Raw genomic sequence first — 19905 nt, forward strand, 5'->3', positions numbered from 1 at the left:
ATAAGTCGCACACACATTTCCCCTTACTTTTTAGGAGGGAAAAAGTGAGTCTTATAGAGCAAAAAATACGGTATATCCTGCTGGCCCTGGCTATGGAGATCACACATATGTGCATGCACACTGGTGCTTCTACTGCCTAATAGCAAGGGAGCATTTCAGAAAATATATACAAGGCAGCCACACTGTTCTCATTTCACAGAAACCCCTTAGGTACCTGCACATTTTGCTCCATAACCTTCTTTCTAGGAGAGCTAGAGGCTTGATTTTTTCCCCAAATGGCAGGTCATAGTCGGGTGCACCTGCCCAGCAGTCCCACTGGATCAGGGCGACCCCTGATCTACGGCATGTCCAGATAGGGGTGAAAAATAATCCTGCCTAAACTTCTCAAAAGCCACTCTCAGAGACTGTAGACAATGCTGAGCTATTTGAACCAAAAGTATGAGTTTGTATGAGACAACTCCTTCTGTTCCACTTTGCCCTGGGATCCCAAAGCCAAATGACCAATGGGAGAATGGGGAAAGGGAGGATATGCATCTTGCAGAACAGATAGCAGACCTGAAGCTCTTAGCCCAGTTTCTTGAGGCTCTTGGTCGGAGTTCACGTGGGTTACAAGCAGGAGTAAAAGCAAAATGCAGAAAGAGAGAAAGGAATGGCATCAAGGGAGTGTCCCTATTTACCTTTCACTCTGGAATGAGGCCTCCAACAAATTACGGTATTCCCCCCTGACACCCTGGAATGCAGCCCTCAACGGAAAAAGGGTCACACACTCCAGTGTTACAAGGAAATGTGCATACCTGTAGATAAGGATAGAATAGGCTGCTTCTTCCTGACATAACTTGGAAGGTACGCTTCCTGCATACTTGTCTCACTAGCATAACCTATGAACAGCAGTCTGGAGGAAGGAAAGTTACTTGCAGTTCAAGCCTAACAATGTTCACTCAGAAGCAAGTCCTGCTGAATTTAATAAATAAATAAATAAATAAATAAATAAATAATAATAATAATAATAATAATAATAATAATAATTTATTTGTACCCCACCCATCTGGGCGGCTTCCATAGAAACCAAAAATACACTAAAATCACACATTAAAAACTTCCCCGAAGAGGGCTGCCTTAAAATGTCTTCTGAATGTCAGGTAGTTGTTTATCGCTTTGACATCTGATGGGAGGGCATTCCACAGGGCGGGCGCCACTACCGAGAAGGCCCTCTGCCTGGTTCCCTGTAGCTTTGCTTTTCGCAATGAGGGAACCGCCAGAAGGCCCTCGGCGCTGGATCTCAGCGTCCAGGCAGAACGATGGGGGTGGAGATGCTCCTTCAGGTATACTGGGCCAAGGCCGTTTAGGGCTTTAAAGGTCAACACCATTACTTTAAATTGTGCTCGGAAACGTACTGGGAGCCAATGTAGGTCTTTCAAGACCGGTGTTATGTGGTCTTGGCGGCCTCCCCCGGTCACCAGTCTAGCTGCCGCATTCTTGATTAGTTGTAGTTTCCGGGTCACCTTCAAAGGTAGCCCCACGTAGAGCGCATTGCAGTAGTCCAAGCGGGAGATAACTAGAGCATGCACCACTCTGGCGAGACAGTCTGCGGACAGGTAGGGTCTCAGCCTGTGTACCAGGTGGAGCTGATAAACAGCTGCCCTGGATACAGAATTGACCTGCGCCTCCATGGACAGCTGTGAGTCCAAAATGACTCCCAGGCTGCGCACCTGGTCTTTCAGGGGCACAGTTACCCCATTCAGGACCAGGGAGTCCTCCACACCTGCCCGCCTCCTGTGCCTCCAAAACAGTACTTCTGTCTTGTCAGGATTCAACCTCAATCCATTAGCCGCCATCTGCTGAATTTAATAGAACTTATTCCCAGGTAAGTGGTTAGAATTAGCTGATGATAAAATTGACAAGAGCATTGTTGAAGAACTCTCTTTAGTCTCAACGAGGCAAGAGACACTATACCTACAATCATCAATGATATTGGAATTTGTAGACTTAGTGTCTGCATGATAACATTTATGGCACAAGTCTTTAAGAGCAGGGCATATAGATATGGACATTGATGGGTCTGTCAGCTCATTGTGCAGAAATACAACTGTACCCAAACAAAATAAGAACATCTGCTGGAATGTTAAGTGTCTTTCTAATTAAATTCAGCAGTTGAATGAATCAATTCATTAGCAACAAGCCTGGTTTATTATCTCATTAATACAGCTGGCTAATACGAGGAGATTAGTTGAAAACTTGACAACAATCCCAAAACAAGAAGGGATGCAGCAACAACAAAAACATACAGCCAAGAAAACAAGGTAGAACAATGAGATGGGGTTTTCAAACAAAATAAAAATCCTAAAATAATACTTAAAAATAAAATAGAACAGTATGCCTGCTACATAAAGTTTTAACTAGAGAGGAATTACATAATATTTATCTTGTGATCTCTGCTGCTTATAATACTATGCACTAGATATAAAATTGCATGAGATGCAGCCACAAGCCTTAAATGAGATACGCAATATTAGCAATTCAGTCTAGGGGCTGGTGAGATCTATCATTATATTCTGAGATATCACCCTTAGAAGTTGCAGGACAACGCTTTTAGGCACAACTTTGAATTAGGGTTGCCATCATGAAGTCAGAGTACCTTGTAAATCATTCTCTCTAGTCCAAAGGCTTCATAGAACATGAAAAAGAACAGGTACAATTACAGCACTTCTAAGCTACCCTATAACTGTGCCTGTTTATTGTATTTTTGCAATATAGTGGGCATTACTGGACAGGTTGGGACCAATTAATTTGTGCCAAGGTAGCATGAAATGTCCAAACAGCCATCTGCTGGTCTACATATTGGGGTAAACCAATATGCGATGTGGCTGCCCCTGCCCTGGCTCTGGGTCCATCTGAACTCTGCATTTTGGACGCATCTAAGTAACACTATGCACTGAGTCCAATACAAGGATGTTCGATAGTCTTTACCCACTGAAAGTGAAGGAGGAAAAATTATGTATTTCAGACTTACACATGTTATATTCTACAGGCATTGACATCTGACATTATGTGGGCACAGCTCTTAAAAGCAATTAGAAGATCCTAAATCCTACAATCAAACTGTTCAGCACCTGGGCAATAGGGCTAGGACATAAATAAATTTCACATTTTTTGTGCAGTGTCATGAACTTGGATTTCCTAAGTATGAAAATAGTCTCCTATATCTAAGCTGAGTGAATTTTTAAAAGACCAGCATAATAGATACAACCAGCTTTCTGACTAAAAGATGAGCGAAAGCTTATCAGTTGAGTAAAATTCATGAACATTTTGTGAAATGCCTTAGATCTTCCTAATAAACTGAATTAGCATTTTGTTCAAGTTCATGGGAGTCATTTGTCAGTTACTTCACTCATTAACATGCTATTACTGCTACATGGGAATTAGCCAGAGCAGCCATGTGCTCCAAGACAGCACATCTCACAGATCAATCAGCCTCAGTATTCAGCAGTGATCTACTGAATGCAAATTTAATACTTCTAAAAGGCAACTCCGTCCTGCAGCTAAACTGGGTCAATTTTACATGAGCTATGTATCGATTTTCTCAGACATCTGCTGCTACCCAAATACAAGGCTTCACTGCATAAATGCATCCAACAGTGTACATTTCAGAGGAGCAGAAAGTTACCAAAATCTTGTAATCCAAGTTTACTTCAAACAGGTACTGCAGGAATCCAAGCCTGACAGAAATGCAACTGTATTTAACTGCAACATTGAACAGTTTTGTTCAGCACGGAAGTTTTTAGATGCTGCAGTTTCATTAGCATTAACAAGTGTTGCTATGGGTACCAGAGTGGAGGCGTCGGAATATAAGTGAATGGAAGAAATAGGAAACAGATGAACAAAAATCTTCAACAGTTGGAGAGAAACAGCCCAAATTAGGCCAGGCTTTAAAAAAGAAGACATCTTTCCTTCTCGTATTAGTTAGTGAGTCCATGTCACTATAAAGGTCCTTTCTAAAGGAACAATGGAGTAATATACCACTCCATATAAGATATACTTGCACACATGTAGATCATTCTGGTAGATCTTGAAAACAAGAACATTTGTTTTAAAAAGAATAACTTTCCCAGCAATGGCGCACAGAATGCTGTATTTGTTTTAGAAATGTTATTGATTTTATCTGTTTTAATCTGTGTTTTAATGATGATGGTTTTATGTATAATTGTTTTCTAATTGACTTTTAGTTGTATTTTATCTTTAGTCTTATTTGTATACTGCTGGGAGAGCTCTATGATCAAGCAAATTATAAATCATTTAAAATAAATATGAACATCATGGGGATAGCATATTATTCCCCGTGCGAACACCCAAAATTCATTGCCCTGCAGAAAAATATTGTCTGTCTCACTACAGGGAGAATGGACTAGTCCTGTTTTGTCATTAATATCTTCTTCAGCTACATCCTGTTATTAGAAATCTTTCAGTACATGGACTGCAGATGGATTAGAGAGAGTTGTGTCTCAGTTCGCTGGAGGCAGCAGGTTCGGAAATATATCAAGAGTTGTCACGGAGAAAGAGAAAATACCAACAGCCACTGGATAAAACTGGTTTCAAGACCCTGTCCCACGTCATGGTCTCTCAGTTTTCCCCTCAACAAGGCACTGTCTCAGCTTTAGAACACTAGATGTGAAACGCAAAGAGCTAACAAAATAAAAACCAGAGCATACTTTCTAATATGACTGACAAATATAGTCGTACCTTGGATCCCAAGCACCGGAAGTGAGTGTTCCAGTTTGCGAACATTCTTTGGAACCCAAACGTCCTGCAGCCAGCCGGAAGCTACGCCTTGGTTTCTGAATGTTTTGGAAATCGAACGGACTTCTGGAACAGATTCTGTTCGACTTCCGAGGTACCACTGTGCTGAGATACAACACATTCCTCCCACGTATATTCCAGGGTTGTTGTTTTTAATTATAAAAGGAAAATGCCTACTTCCGATTTCAACGTACGCACCTCAAGCCATGGGTTGTGAAAGTTTTGAAATAAAGGAATACAGCAACTGCCTTATACAACCGGAAGCTAGTTTAGTATTGTCCACACTGCCCGGCAGTAGTTCTCTAGGAAGAGGAGGTGAGGAGTTTGGATTTGATATCCCGCTTTATCACTACCTGAAGGAGTCTCAAAGCGGCTAACATTCTCCTTTCCCTTCCTCCCCCACAACAAACACTCTGTGAGGTGAGTGGGGCTGAGGGACTTCAGAGAAGTGTGACTAGCAACAAGGTCACCCAGCAGCTGCATGTGGAGGAACGGGGAATCGAACCCAGTTCACCAGATTACGAGTCTACCACTCCAGGGATTTAGCCAGGGTCTCTTCCAGCCCTACCTGGAGATGCCAATGATTGCAGGCGAGTCCTTGGGCATGTGGTGCATATGTTCTACCACTGAGCTACAGTGTTGTGAATTACCAGTCCAGATCAAAACTCTCACAAACTGTTTGGTTAAAAGGCGGGGCCTGCTCCAAAAAATGGCAAGGCTGGGCCTTTGTGGATCAGCAGAAGGTGCATCATCTTGACAGCGATATTATTTTTGCTTTCAAGAAGATCGGATGCAGGCCAAGATAATCACTTTGCATATTCCACTTCTTCCAGGTTAGGAGGGCCACTGAGGGTCCTCTGCCCAAGCGTTCCCAACAGTAGCAAAACACCAGAATTTATAAGAGGGAAATCTTGTTTTTCCGATACGAAGTGGATGGATACCACCAAAAAGCATCCTATATTCATGTATTCGGACACTGATTAAGCTGCAACTGAACCACTAGCTCAAGGAAACATCTGTAGCTCCATCTACCCCCACCCCTTTCCCCTTGTTCAGTTGATAAAAAGGGGGTGAGACCTGGTTAGAAAATGCTCTTATTTATGGCTTCCAAATCAAAAACTATTTTTCCCCTGGGTAATGGCCAATTCTGGAACAAAAGCTCCTTACAACTCTTTCTAAGTATTCCTTTTTCTAGTTCCGCAAGCTCCCAAGTTATTAGCATCTTACATTTCTTCCTTTCTGGTCACAAAACCATGGTGCCAAACACGGAACACAAACATATCCATGGCCAACAGCACAAACCTAGTACCTAAGCTGATTAACCCTTAAAATCACACTATTTTAGTTACAACAACTGTTTTTTAATTTTTCAATTCTCCAAAGCAAAGGGAACAGGACATAACTATGTCTTTAAAAAATGCAGCAAAATAATAGGGTTAGTATAATATTAATACCACCACTAACCCAACAGGAGCTACAACAGTCTCTAGCTCTGCCCATCATTCTCTGCCTGTGCCTACTGCCAATATGAAGACCCAGGTAATGTAGGCATCAGCAAGAACAACTTTAAATGGTCCAGTGTTATGACAGTACTAGCATCCGTGTCATTTCAATGATCAGCAGTGTTTGCAGAGCCAAGCAACGGTTGGTTGACAAAATGTTACATCTGCATTAATGGAGGAGGGTGTTATATGAGGCCACTTGAGTGTGTTACACACACACATATGGATATACATCCCATTATATTATTTACTAAATAGGTCTCCTTGAAAACCTTACTTTCTGATTTAGGTTCTCTCCGGAGGACAGAGATGGTGCACCAACTTTGTTTCTCAAAGCAAACGTTAAACACAGAATAAGACAGTGTGGTCTTTCTGCACGAGTGGCTCAGTCCTCAATTGAAGCAGCATAGATCCTGTTTAATTCTGTGTCACTGAAGCTTTGAATAAAGCCGACTATTTTATTGGCATGCTATTATGCTTCCTTCATTCCAATCTTGAGTGCCTTTGTTTCATAGTGGCAATTCTAGCAACTTGGCCCTTTAGTTCAAATGCTCACAACAGTAGTTTCTACTTCATTAGGAAACAAGATTGGTAGCGGCTTCAAGTCTTGCATCTCATTCTCAAACTCAGCTCTTTTGGCAAGCTTCAGTAAAATTTTAGAAGCACAAAAGATTTCCCCCCTCTGCTAACGAGAATATCTATATGAAACGTGTTCCAGGAGATTTTAAAAACGAACATATCACATATTATCTGAATGAAGCCAGTAAACCTAGGATATCTGTTTCAAATAAATAAATTCAATATATGGCTTTGAACCCATTTCCATTTAAGTTTCACATGTATTTTTGTATACGACACCCCCTTTATACAGTGCACAACAGACAGAAGAACTAATAGTTTGCCACAGGTCAACCCAGGGATCTGCAACCTTTGGGGTACAAGGGTATATCTGGAAATCTAAGAAATTTCCTTGGGCGAGCACGCCAAAACACCCATCTCACCAAATAAAAAATTATGCTGCACATACGATTCCTCCCCACTCTCAGACAAACAAACCTAGAACACCTCACCCAAAAAACATAGGGAGGCAAACCCCTTGCAAAAAAAAAGAAAGAAGAAAAAGAAAGGAAAAAACCCAACTCTTACTTCCTTCTCCACACTGGGCACCCCAGGATTAAACCAAGACAATCACTGTTAACTCTATAAATTTTCAAACCCCAATATTATCAGTTCCATGGAGCAGCATCAAAGGGGAAAATCCCTTCCTAGACTACGTATGTCAGTTCAGGCTGCTGCTAGGAGTTTGTATGTTTTAATGCTGCAGTGCCTGGGTGTGGCAGTAGGAAATTCTGCCTTTCCACCTACCTCTATATGCCCCCCAATCAATCCTCCAGCATTGTGGTGTGTTTGTGTGTGTGTGTGTGTGTGTGTGAGATGCTCACTTTTATTTTTAAAGAATAGCCAAGGGGCTTTATTTTATGTTCTATTTCAGGGCTGTGGTGCTTATCAACAAGATCAGAGATAAAAGATCTCTCTGGATACCCTTTAGAAAGGCTCTCTGAAGAGCAGGCAAAGGAGTTTTATCTCCTGATCCAGAGATGTCCCAGAAGATGTATAAAAACCTTTAAATCAGTTTATAAAATGGGTTTTAGGTTAGCAGTCTCCCAAAAGTGATTTGTTCTGTGGTGCAGACCACCAGCAGATCTCATCTCTACCCCATTTCCTGGCCTTTCCCCAGATAGCCAATGCATTCACAATCCGCAAATGCTTAAATACAGCCAAACTGGCATGTTATAGAGTTAAATCTATTTTTCTATTACAAATCTGCCTGGTAAAAAGGGAGTGGGTGAGAGGAAAGAGACATACCTTTGCTTTAAACATTAAAGTTTAATTCATTGCTATTCTAATAAAAAAATCCTCAAGGCAATCACGAAACAATAATAATAATAAAAATGTTGTATGAGAGTCGTTCAGGAATTCCCCATGAGCTCCTTGAATGTCACATGTGTTTAGACAAGCCACCCTTCAGTGCTAGCACTCCCAGTGCGGCTTACGGTAATATTAAAGCAATCAAAATAGAAACAATAATGCCAACACTACAATACGAGAGAAAAGCAGTAAAAAACCAACCAACCAACCAGCAGCAAAATTAAAAACCAGTACAAGCCATATTTAAGGGCTAAACCAGATGAGACTCCATTCATGCAATTAGCATTTGTGTAAATGACTTTCTAAAAGCCAAACAGCAGCTCCTGCTCCAGATTAGGACCATAGTTTGTGGGGTGATGTATGTGCATGTGCAAATAGCGCTCTCTCTCTCTCACTCAGACACACACACACACAAGTGTCTTGCTCCAGATTTGAACTCCCATGCCTGCTGTCTACATTGGGGGGAAAGCTTTCAGATGCAAGGGGCAGGGGCAATCTGGATCAGAAATGCAGCAAAAGCCCCTGTGCCTCACCCACAGCAGTCTGGCTCAGGGCTCCCCTGCATCTATTTACTTTTTTTTTTTAAAAAAGGTCTCAATTCCACAGATATCATCTTGTTTACTACTGTCCTTAAAGAGCCTGGTTTGTCTCCTGGGTGCTGAAAAACACGAGATATTCAGGCAAGCCTTCCAGGAGAGCATTCCAGAAACAGGGCACAACAGCTGAAATGCTGCTTTGTCTAGTGTCACTCAAGTATCCTTCAAAGGCGCTAGAAAAGACCCTCTGAAGATGACCTCAGTGTGCAGGAAGGTTCATGTATTGCAGGAGAAGCACCAGCCAAGGACCAAGCCGTATAAGGCTTTAAAGGAGCGGTGGGGGATCTTCCACAGCTTGAGGGCTACATTCCTGAATAAGATGAATTCATAAAATCATGAGAGTTGTAAGGGGCCGCAAGGATCATCTCATCCAACTCCCGGCAATGCGGGAATCTTTCACCCAACGTGGAGCTGGAATCCATGATCCTGAGATCAAGTGTCTCGTGCTCTACCAAGTGAGCTCTCTCTCTCCCTTCTGAGCAACATTTTGCCAGAGCTGGAGGAGTCAGACGTAGGTCAGCAGCAAAACAATAAATCAACTGAGGCCAGTGAAGTTAATTATTTAGTCAAGAGAACAAACCACTACTCTGGCCTAGTGGTCTCATCAATTCTTTCTGGGAGGTCTTGTCCCAATGAAGCAGCTGCGAGGACTGACGGTCCCTGCCTTCCCAGAGCCCATTAGGACTCCTCCTCTTCAGAGTCTTTCTCAAGCAGCCTCAGGCTGTATCGGCGCGCAATCCTTTCATTTCCCTTGGTGTTCTAGGAGACCAGGGTTGAGGCAAGCTGGTCGCAGCAGCAGAAGAAGGAGACTCCCTGGCTTCTGCCTCAGAGTCTGAACTGTGCTCTGCCGCAGCCTCTTCCTTTTCACAAAACCCTGTCGCCGCTTTTGCCTCTGACACCTCCGCCTCCCGGTCTGCTCCTTCTCCTTGTGACCACTCAACCCACCACCAATTGGCTGGCTCTGAGCTTTCTCCCCCTGGGGGGTTCCCTGGCTGGTGCCTTCCTCCAGGACATCTTCTGAGGGCTACATGCCGGTAGTGACAGAACCAGCAACAGAAGTGGACAGAGCAGTGGTTGCAAGTTTTACCTTTGCACGTTTCGGTACCCACTCACATATACCCCTCTAATCTCCACCCAGGCAGGCAAAAAACATTATCCGAGTTCAGCAACACAGTCCAATCAGGTGGGTGTGGAGCAAGCAAATGATATGGAGCAGGGAGTGAATATGGCCCAGGGAGAGTCCAGCGGGACAGGCAGAGAGTGCTGCATTCGTTCCCCCGGCCTGAGGTTCCCTACCCATGCTTTAAAGATAGGCACAAGCCCTTTGAATTGTAGGGATCCTCAGCCAGCAAAGCCGTTTTAGACCTAACAAGATACACTTCCCTAAAGTTACCCCTACTCAAATAATAAGGTATGTTAAACATAAGAAGAAAAGTGGCAGCATTTCAAAATGTTGAAATACCATATATATGAAATACCAAAATGTTGAAATACTATACACCATTCCTATACTAAAATTGTAATCCTATAATCTTAACCCAGGAAAAGCATAGGCATGCATAGTCTTGTGTTATTTGTTGCTAAAGGACACAAGTTTTTTTTACACTCTGCCAAGAATCAATATATGAAGCAGACTGCTCGACTTCCCTAGAAAGGACATTCTGTGCTTGTGGTGCCACCACCTACGTGGCCCCAAATCACATATTGTGGAATGGGATTTATCAAAAAGAAGGGAAAAAATAGCACTATATGAAATGGTATGTGGTGGGGCAGGGGTTCTCAGGTAATCAGTGGGTATGATTGTTACCTCCAGACTATATTCCTGTTGTATCCGGAGCTACATATCTTGGTGGAGCATGCACACTTTTAATGCTACTTCCCTGTAGCAGGGCTTACGTTTTTTTAAATAAAATAAAATGCCACTCCTAACTATGCTGAAACAAAGGTGATTTCTTATTATTTGGTAGTTATTTCACAATTCTAGATAACTGTAAGAAAAGCAGGAGCAGGAACAAACGCTAATAATTCATGGGTGTTGTTGTTGTGCAAGTGAAATATAATGGACATAAAACCCAAGTAGAGATGTTTGAAACCTATCCATATGATATATAGGAAAGGATTGGGTGCGGGAAGCTTGTTTTCCTCCCCATTTGTTGGATACTAGACGCTCTTGCTTCCAACCATCCATAACACTTAGTACAGTTATCAGATAATAACTTTAAAGGGTTTTACTTGTATGATAAAGATTTATTCGTATGATTTTAATTCAGTATAATTAACATCTACTATTTTAAGAAACCCAATTTTGGTAGTGATAATAACTGGAGCTTGGAATTTAATTAGAAAAGCTATTTCAGACATAATCACTTCTGCTTGTAATCATTACCCTTCTAACGGAACTGCACTAAAAGAATGTGCCTAAAACACCTGCTAAGGTTTCTTTAGTAGGGAAGACATTGTTTTTACTCCTAAAGACAATTTTGAAAAGTCACAAGCCTGGAAACATCCTAAATTGCAATGTTAGCTGGAAGCACAGCCAAGACCAGATATTCCTAAGGGTCCTTTATGGCAAAGGAACAAGAAGGCTTTGGAATCTGAGAGCTTTCAATGAGTTTACTCAGGCCTTAACACAGCTGATAATACTGCTGAATAATGAAATGGATCAACACCTGGGCACCTCTCTTCTTTTGCCAACCTGGCTTTTCCAGTTGTTTTGTACAACAACTCCCATCAGTCCAAGTCAGTATATGCTTGACATACATTACTTATCTTCACAACAAACCTATGATGGTGACATGCAAGATGTGTGTAAGGAGATGGAGAGTATGAAAGAGAATGGTAGCTTGCCTGAAGCCACTTAGTGAGTTCATGGCTGAGACAAGGTTTGAACTGATGACTTCCTGGCTTACAGGACACATTGGTCACCACTAAATCAGCTGTAAGATAAGTTAAGGTTAGAATGTCAAAAGCCATTTAATGAACTTAATGGCAGAATGGGGATTTGAATCCAGATTTCTCTGATCTAAGGCATGTCACCATCCATTTTAGTTATCACACTGATTCCTTAAACATCAGATGACATTCCACTGGCCTAACCTTATTGGTGATAGTTTTCCTACAAGGTTCTTGTATACAAAGACCTGAACTTGGATCCAGGACACCTTAAGGACTGCCTGAGCCCTTATATGCCCAGCTTTACCACCGAGATTATCCAGAGGAGCGCTGTTAGTTCTGCATTGCGTTTCAGATGGTCTCAACTAGAACATGGGCATTCAGTGTTGTTGGTCTCATGCTGTGAAATGCTCTTTCAGCAGATACTTACTACTAACTTTCAGGTCTCTCTTGAAGACCTTTTATACTGATAGGTTTATTCAGTTTAGCTTTTTCCAAAAGGAGACAGCAGAAGAAGTAGTGGTAGTTATTTTGTATAATTCTCTTGATATTTCATATTTTAATGCACACTGCCTTGACATTTTATGACGGAGTAGTTTTATAAACATTTTTATAAACAGATAACATAAATACAGTGGTACCTCGGGTTACACACTCCGCTAACCCAGAAATAGTGCTTCAGGTTAAGAACTTTGCTTCAGGATAAGAACAGAAATTGGGCTTTAGCGGTGCGGCGGCAGCAGGAGGCCCCATTAGCTAAAGTGGTGCTTCAGGTTAAGAACAGTTTCAGGTTAAGAACGGACCTCTGGAACAAATTAAGTACTTAACCCGAGGTACCACTGTATGCCGTGAATTAGAAGTCCCCCCCCCAAAAAAATAGAGTGGCATAGAAATAATTCAAACAAACCCCTTTTTGTGTTCACCTGTGATAGAACTGAGCTGCTGTAACATAGTGAGTGCTGTTATGCACCACTATTATGTAAATATTCACAAGCAGCTTGTTTTCTTCTGCTTCCCTGCCACATTTCCAGATTGATTACAATCAGACACAGGAGCAGGATTCCCCAGAAGCACAGTGGGAAAGGGAAGCAAGATCTAGAGATTACTAGAAGAACAACAAGTGCCCTGAGAAGAAGAGAGATGGAACACAAAAAGGCAAAAACTGTTCTTCAAGGGATGAACATCAAAGCACACTGAAATGTTGCACCTCAAGGATCTGTGGGCATACTGAAGTCTTGCAGTTTGTTCCAGTTCTTTCCTTATGCTGACTTTCATTACTGAATGGGATTTCATCTTCCTGAGGCTTCAGAGCTAGTGGCATGGCCTTTTATAAAAATCTGCAGGAAAGTGCGACAGGAGTAACTGCATAAGCACTTGGTAGACCAACTGGCCATATCAGGGATGCATACTTATGATTCAGTAACACCAAATTTTGTCATCTAGGACACCTTTTACCCATTCTCTTGTACTTCAAGAATCTGAAGCATGTGCCACTGCAAGCTAAACCAATTTCTGACAAAGATGGCATTGTGTTCGATAAACACATGCCATATGTTTGTAGAAAATACTTGCTCATCCTGGATCTGTTTCCAGCCCTTTCCCTTCCAGTCATCTCTTTACTTCAACTCATGCACATACGGTTCCAACGTTACATCTTCATTGGTGTTTAGTAAGAGACCGGCAAAAACAGGCATGTGCCTTTCAAGGATGGAATGCAACTGCAAGCTAAGTAAAATACACGGCAAAAAGAAATAACATTCATCCCCTTTCTGTTGCAACAGAAAGCTTGGGCATAGCATCCCAAAATACACCTGACAGTACAAGTTTATTCAGAAGGAAGACTGATGGCTTTCAACAGTTACAGATAGGTAGCCGTGTTGGTCTGCCATAGTCAAAATAAAAAAATCCCTTCCAGTAGCACCTTAAAGACCAACTAAGTTAGTTCTTGGTATGAGCTTTCGTGTGCATGCACACTTGGTATCTGAAGAAGTGTGCATGCACACGAAAGCTCATACCAAGAACTAACTTAGTTGATCTTTAAGGTGCTACTGGAAGGAATTTTTTTATTTTGGCTTTCAACAGGGTTTTCTCCCAAGCATTCAGGAAACTGCAGCTTGACAACACAGTCCTTTGCAAACTGACTCCCAAACACTTCACACTCTGTTTGGTGGGGCTTACTCCAAGTGCGTGCACAGAGTAACAGCCTGAATCCTTCAGACACCGTGCAGAGACTAGCCACAGATCTGATTTACCTGCACTTGTAGGGTTCAGAAATATATTTGGGTGAAAAGCTATATAGAAAGAGCCCGCTCTCTGTGATGATCAAGCTGGCCAACAGCTCCACGCTGGGCTGGGCAAAATATTCCTGCGTTGGAGGGGGTTGGACTAGATAACTCTCGTGGTCCCTTCCAACTGATTCATGTATCTGTAAACATTTTAGAAAATTTAAGGAGGACATATTTATTTGGCTTTGTATTATTCAGTTTTACTCCTTAAGGGTGCACCTAGTTTCCTGGAAGTAAACCAGCTGAACTCTAATGAGCTTAAATTTGAGGACCCACAGAGGAACACTGCCCTATAAAGTAGTAACGCCATCGTACTTCTCTCAAGACACGTGAAAGTATTTGCATGATGGTTTGCACACCAGGTGACGATGCCTACACGTGCTGCAGACCCTTGCAACAAGCAGGCAAGGAAACGCTGTCATTTCCCTTCCCTTGCCACGGCCTGTCAACTTTGCCACGCACCTAACTATATAAAGGGGTTGGCTCAGTCGGTACAGCACGAGACTCTTAATCTCAGGGTCGTGGGTTCGAGTCCTGCCTCGCAGGGGGTTACACTACATGACCCCTCGTGGCTCCCTTCCAACTCTACGATTCTAATGATACCACGGAAGAGGCTCAAGTGTCACGTCAGCACACAGCGCATGAAGCAGCCACCGGCTGTAACGTGGTCTCCGGAACTCACCACTCTTCCTCGCCTGCTCCGCCGAGCCTTGGGGAGTTGCCATGGCCACGGTCTGCAGCCGAGAGGCTATCGCGCGGCGAGGCTACGCAGGCACGCGGGGGATTCCACCGGGCTGCGCCAATGGGAGAGGACGAGACGCCCCTTCCCACCGCCCCTCGTCGTCGGCGACGCAAGGGATGTCGGGAGCGCCGGGCTCCGTCTTTTGTTTCGGCCGCGGGCTCTGCCGGGAGGCGTGGCTTTCCGGAAAGACTACACTTCCCATAATGCCATTGAAAATTCATGACGGGGAGGGGGGGCGTAGAGAAAGAGGCGAGCGAGAGGGGAAGGCGGGGCAAGGGGGCGGGGCTGGCGGCGGCTGTCCCAGAGCGCGAGCTGGGCTCCGTCAATCAGAACAATGCCTTCTCCGCGGTCGCCTGAGGAGCGGAGCTGAGGCGCACACAAGCGAGCGGGAGCGCTGGCCGCCGGGCAAAGGGGGCTCGCCGCTTGGCGGTCGCTGCTGCTGCTGCTCTGAGGCGGAGGGGAGCCGCGGCTGCTGCTGCTGCTGCTGCTGCTGCTGCTCCTGTTATTGTTTGGCCAAGAGGGACCGAGAGCCGCCTTGCACTCTTTGGAGCATGTGGATTCCCACCGAGCACGAGAAATACGGAGTGGGTGAGTGAAGAGAGCTCCCCTCCAGAGACCTCCTTTGGCGCCCTTCGGCTTGTCCTCGCTTTGCCCTCCCCGAGTCTTGCTTGCTGCTCCGAAGGGGGCGAGTCGGGAGAGGAGAAGGCGAGGCACCCTCCGCGCACCCTTTTGCTCCCTCCAACCTTGATCTTGGCAATTCGTGCATCGGTCTGTTTACTTTCCAGTCGGATGCTGCTGTTCGGTGTGAGCGAAAGACCCATCATTGCATGAGATCCATTCTCTTCCCGTTCCTCATCCTTCAACATATCACACACACGCCACACAGAAAAAAGTGTCTTTTTGTGGTTTTGAAAATGTGGAGCAAAGGGGGCGGGGAAGGATTGGATCTCTATCTTATTATTAAAACATAATAATTGGCGACCATTGCTTGTAAGAAGAGTAAGTGGCTTCTTTAAAGAGTCTGGATGCAACGCGATATCCAAACAATGTATCCAATTAAGCAAGCAACATCGTTAAAAAAGAGGGGGGGGGGTGTTCCTCGGTCCTCTCGGCGTCCTGGATAAAAAAGAAAAGCAGACTAAGCAAGCTCTCGATTGTGCGAAAATGTGTATTTTGGCATAGGATTTAAAGACAGGCTAAAAACTGCTGCCATCTTTCGTGTAGATTGCGAGAGGCACCAGTGCGCGGCTGAATGTGATGTTGTGTGTGTGTGTGTTGGGGTTGGCCGAGGAGTGTTTTTGTTTTAATCTGGATAGTAACCTACTTCCAGTAGTGGTGTTTTTGTTCTCGGCTTTAATGGAGTACAAAAGTGTTTGGATTGCCCAAGGAAACAGACAGGGTGGTGTATTGTCAGTTAGGGAACTTGCGATCCTGTTGGAGGAGGAAAGGCTGCTTCCATCCTCTCTTACAAAAGGTGAACAACAAAGGACGTTAGATGTTGACTGATGAATGTGGAATTTCGCATCTTTCCCTTCACCCCGCCTCCCAACAGCGGCATGTAGGTTTTCTTCTGATTTTCCTCTCTCCTTACACACACACACACACACACACACACACCCTTGCCTCAACTGACTATTTAAAGCTCGCATTTTCTCTCTCCTTCGTCACTTACACCAGATTCTTCTGATACTACTTGGGGCTATTAATTTCAGCCAGACATATAGCAAGCTTTCCTTTTTAAAGAAAACTAATGTTAAGCCTGCGATATTAATTATTTCGTACATTGTGCCTCATTTTAAATTTACTTTCTAAATGATGTGAACATCAAGGATATCTTCCGTGCTCTGGGTTTTGTATAGCAGTTGCCAATGGGCGATGGGGTTATTTTGCCCACCTCTGCTTTGGAGATGAGATTGCAGGGTCTCTTCAGCTGATAGACAAAGTGATGAAGAATTGCTTATTGTTTTGTTTCGTAGTTGCTGACTAGTTCACCCCAATAGCAGCTGCTTTGATTGGCTTTACAGGTGAAGGGCATGGCAAGAATGTTGCTCGCTCTGGTCTTGAGATATGCCTGCATGCTAAATTGCAGGTGTAACGAAAAATCCAGCTGGAATGCCAAGACTTTCTGTATATGTGTGTGAGAGATCTCTCTGCATTTAACCATGAGCACGGGAGCCAGAACGCATGCCATGCAACTGCTCCATTTGGAAATGATCCCAGATGCTGCTCTATGACCCAAATGTTAAATTATACAGATCATTGATGGGATTTATTTTCTTGACTTCTTTATGTACCCAGTCACAGTTGGGCTGCTGGATATTGATTAGTCCTCCCATTGATCTTTGCGGGGAAAATACACACACTGAGCTATGCACATGGATTGAAAAGCCACTTTGGTATTTCCTGGAATGGCATGTGGGATATTATTGGTCAAGTATTTCAAGCTATAACATTTGCTTGCATTTTTTTAACACTTTGAAAGGGCCCCCCCCCCCAAACAACTGAAACAGATTTTCCATACACGAAGAACAATCTGACAGCTACAGTTTATTTCATGGGAAAGAACACAAACACACACACACACACACACTTGCAATCTGAATTGCCAACCTAGAGTTGCTGGACCATAACATTTTCATTGAAAGATGTCTCTCCCTAGCGAACTTCGTATTGTGCTCTGGTTGCTTCCTCTCTGTCGAAGTGGAAAAGGTGTGACAGTGTGGCTCAGCTATTTTTCTTGTGATCTCAGGGGAAATTCAACATACCCTTTCCTGAAGAAAAAAACCAACCCTTTGAACTTGCCCTTTCCTGATCTAAATATTTGGTTCTCTTTCTTGAATTGCTTTCAGCATATGCCACTGTGCTACACGGAGAATGCACCAGGCAATTGTCACTGGCTGAGTGGAGTACACGTGCTGGCTTATGAATGGCTTCAATGTTGAGTCAGTGATCGCTTTGGTGTATTGCCTGAACATTTGCCAGAAAGAGGCCTTAGGCACCTCTTCATTAGCGCAGTTAGTCACCAGACAGGCAGCTGGCTTTTCTTTCATCACCTTAAAAATGAATTGCTGTTGAAGCAAACCCATAAGAATCCTGAGATGTGAAGAGCAGCAAGTGCAGGGAAATGATAAAATGTGTGTGATGGGAAGTACTGTTAACTCCCTTATTACATGCAAACCTAAGAGCTGTATTTTATTTTATTAATAAGAAGGGTTCATGATTTTCAGTAGGCTTTTGCTGCCTGCTTGGTGTACAGCCCGATACTGTGCATGTTTGCTCAGAAGTAATGTCCTCCTGAGTGCTGTGGGACTTCTTCCCAAATAGTAAGCATTAGACAGCAGCTTCCAAGATGAAGTTCCTCCCAGCCTTTCTCAACCTGTGGGTCCCCAGAGGTTGTTGAACTACAACTCCCATCACCCCTAGCTAGCAAGGCCAGAGCTTAGGGATGATGGGAGTTGTAGTCCAACAACATCCAGGGACCCACAGGTTGAGAACATAAGAGTGCATATGGCAGCCGTGCAGCCTGGCTTAAATATGTGTTTAAGTAACTCTGCCTAGAATTACAGCCCTAATACTATATATATTCATACCAAAGCCCCAGTGTGTTCAATGGGTCTTAATTCCAAAAAAGCACGTACTGGTATATAGATTCAGCCTTACGTTGCAATGCTAAACTCATTCACTAGGAGTAAATTCCTTTGAACACACTGGGACATACCTATGAGTAAACATATGATTTCTCTATTACTGTGTATGTAACTATGAGCCCCCCTGCCCAAATTATGACCAATTTGTTTTCAGTCCAACTTTCTCCCAGGTAAATAAGAATTGTCATTAAGTTTGCTATTCTACGCACACTTACCTGCAAATGAGCAACATTGACCATAAACATGCGTTCAGTTTGGCTATTATTTTTCAACCTAACAATTTTATTACAATGATGTACTGAGGCCTTTTAAGGTTCCTGCAGCCCAGTTAGAGCTTACCTACATCAAACACCATCATTTGAATTTTGCATGTCCAAGGGGGCTAATGCTATAGAGTTGTTGCACTTTAGTATGTATTGAGCTTAATCCCTTCCCCCCATGATTCTGCTCAGTGTGTCTGGTATGGAACTCAGCCCATGAAAGATGTCCATAAAATTAATCTGGAAGCTGTAATTTTTTGGGAGATATTTAATTCTCCTTCAGCTCACACCAATCTCAATTCATTTCTTGAATATATCAACAAACTGAAAGTTGACATGAGTTCCATTGTTAACTTGATTTCAAGAGAACCTGTTTAAAGTTCTCCTATTAATCTAATTTTAACATGGAACATGGCCAGTGAACATTTTGCAGAGTTATTTTTCATGGCTTTTGACTGAAAGTCAACTAGCCAAGCCTGAAATGTATGGGCGAAACAAGTGTGGAATGTGTTCTTCCTGAAATTAACATTGGAGGCACCTGGTTGTATCTGGGGAAGAATTTGGAGCTGGCCAATGTGAAATCAATGTCATTTTAATTTACTTTTCACATTGTTTGATTAGTTCAATGGGTTGCTCTTTTACCTGAGGTGAGGTAGCTAAGATAATGGCCTGGGGCCTCATTTAATAATTTTGGTTTTGATTTTAAGCACCATAGGCACAGACGGTGGGAAAAGCTGGATTTTGTTGTGGAAGCAGAAGGCGAAACCTTGGCTGGCTGGATATAGCTTATGAGCTGTTCAGCCTATGAGCTGTGCATGGCCTTCTCTTAGATTAGAGGATTAAGTTGTTATCTATTAAAAGTGATGAGAGACTCATCTGTCTCTGCTTATTTTGCCAAGTGGAAGTGATATCTCCCAAATTCCCTTGGACTTCAGCTGATCCAGAATTTTGCTTCATGTTTTAATGCACTGAAATTTAAATACAGCTGGTTGTGTTACTTATTCAGTATAGAAGTCCCAGTTATTGAAGAATCTCAAGAAAAAGTACCCATGGCCACAGGTCGGCTGGGTCACTTGTTTTGCTCATTACAGAAGAGGAAAACTATGGGAAAGACAATTGCAAAGGAGAGAACCTTCCCATCATAGGATGTTTACACCTCATCCCTTTTCTAAACAGGCCTTTTTCCTGTTTACACAGACCCTGTCTTTGAAAGTGCAAATTGAAAGACTCTTGGTTCATTTTTTGCTGTTGTGCAGTT

General features: G+C 43.2%; 2 protein-coding genes across 7 annotated transcripts in view; one reads left to right on the forward strand and one right to left on the reverse strand.

Moving 5' to 3' along the window:
• Positions 1-14882, reverse strand: part of ZNF277 (zinc finger protein 277) — a 39835-nt gene extending 24953 nt beyond the window's left edge. The window contains exons 1-2 of one of the 2 annotated variants that reach the window (XM_082239777.1): positions 14681-14882; positions 795-878 (exon numbers count right to left, since the gene is read on the reverse strand). In XM_082239777.1, the coding sequence (XP_082095903.1) occupies positions 795-878; positions 14681-14723 (127 nt within the window). In that variant the 5' untranslated portion in view covers positions 14724-14882. The remainder of the gene's footprint in view (positions 1-794; positions 879-14680) is intronic. The other variant, XM_082239778.1, reaches the window with a different exon arrangement.
• A 173-nt stretch (positions 14883-15055) lies between these two features.
• The window catches only part of DOCK4 (dedicator of cytokinesis 4), a 247927-nt gene continuing 243077 nt past the window's right edge, over positions 15056-19905 (forward strand). For all 5 annotated transcript variants that reach the window (XM_082239403.1, XM_082239404.1, XM_082239406.1 and 2 more), the window contains exon 1: positions 15056-15328. In XM_082239403.1, the coding sequence (XP_082095529.1) occupies positions 15292-15328 (37 nt within the window). In that variant the 5' untranslated portion in view covers positions 15056-15291. The remainder of the gene's footprint in view (positions 15329-19905) is intronic.

The sequence above is a fragment of the Podarcis vaucheri genome (assembly GCF_965113315.1).
Source record: "Podarcis vaucheri genome assembly, chromosome: 10".
Classification (NCBI taxonomy): domain Eukaryota; kingdom Metazoa; phylum Chordata; class Lepidosauria; order Squamata; family Lacertidae; genus Podarcis; species Podarcis vaucheri.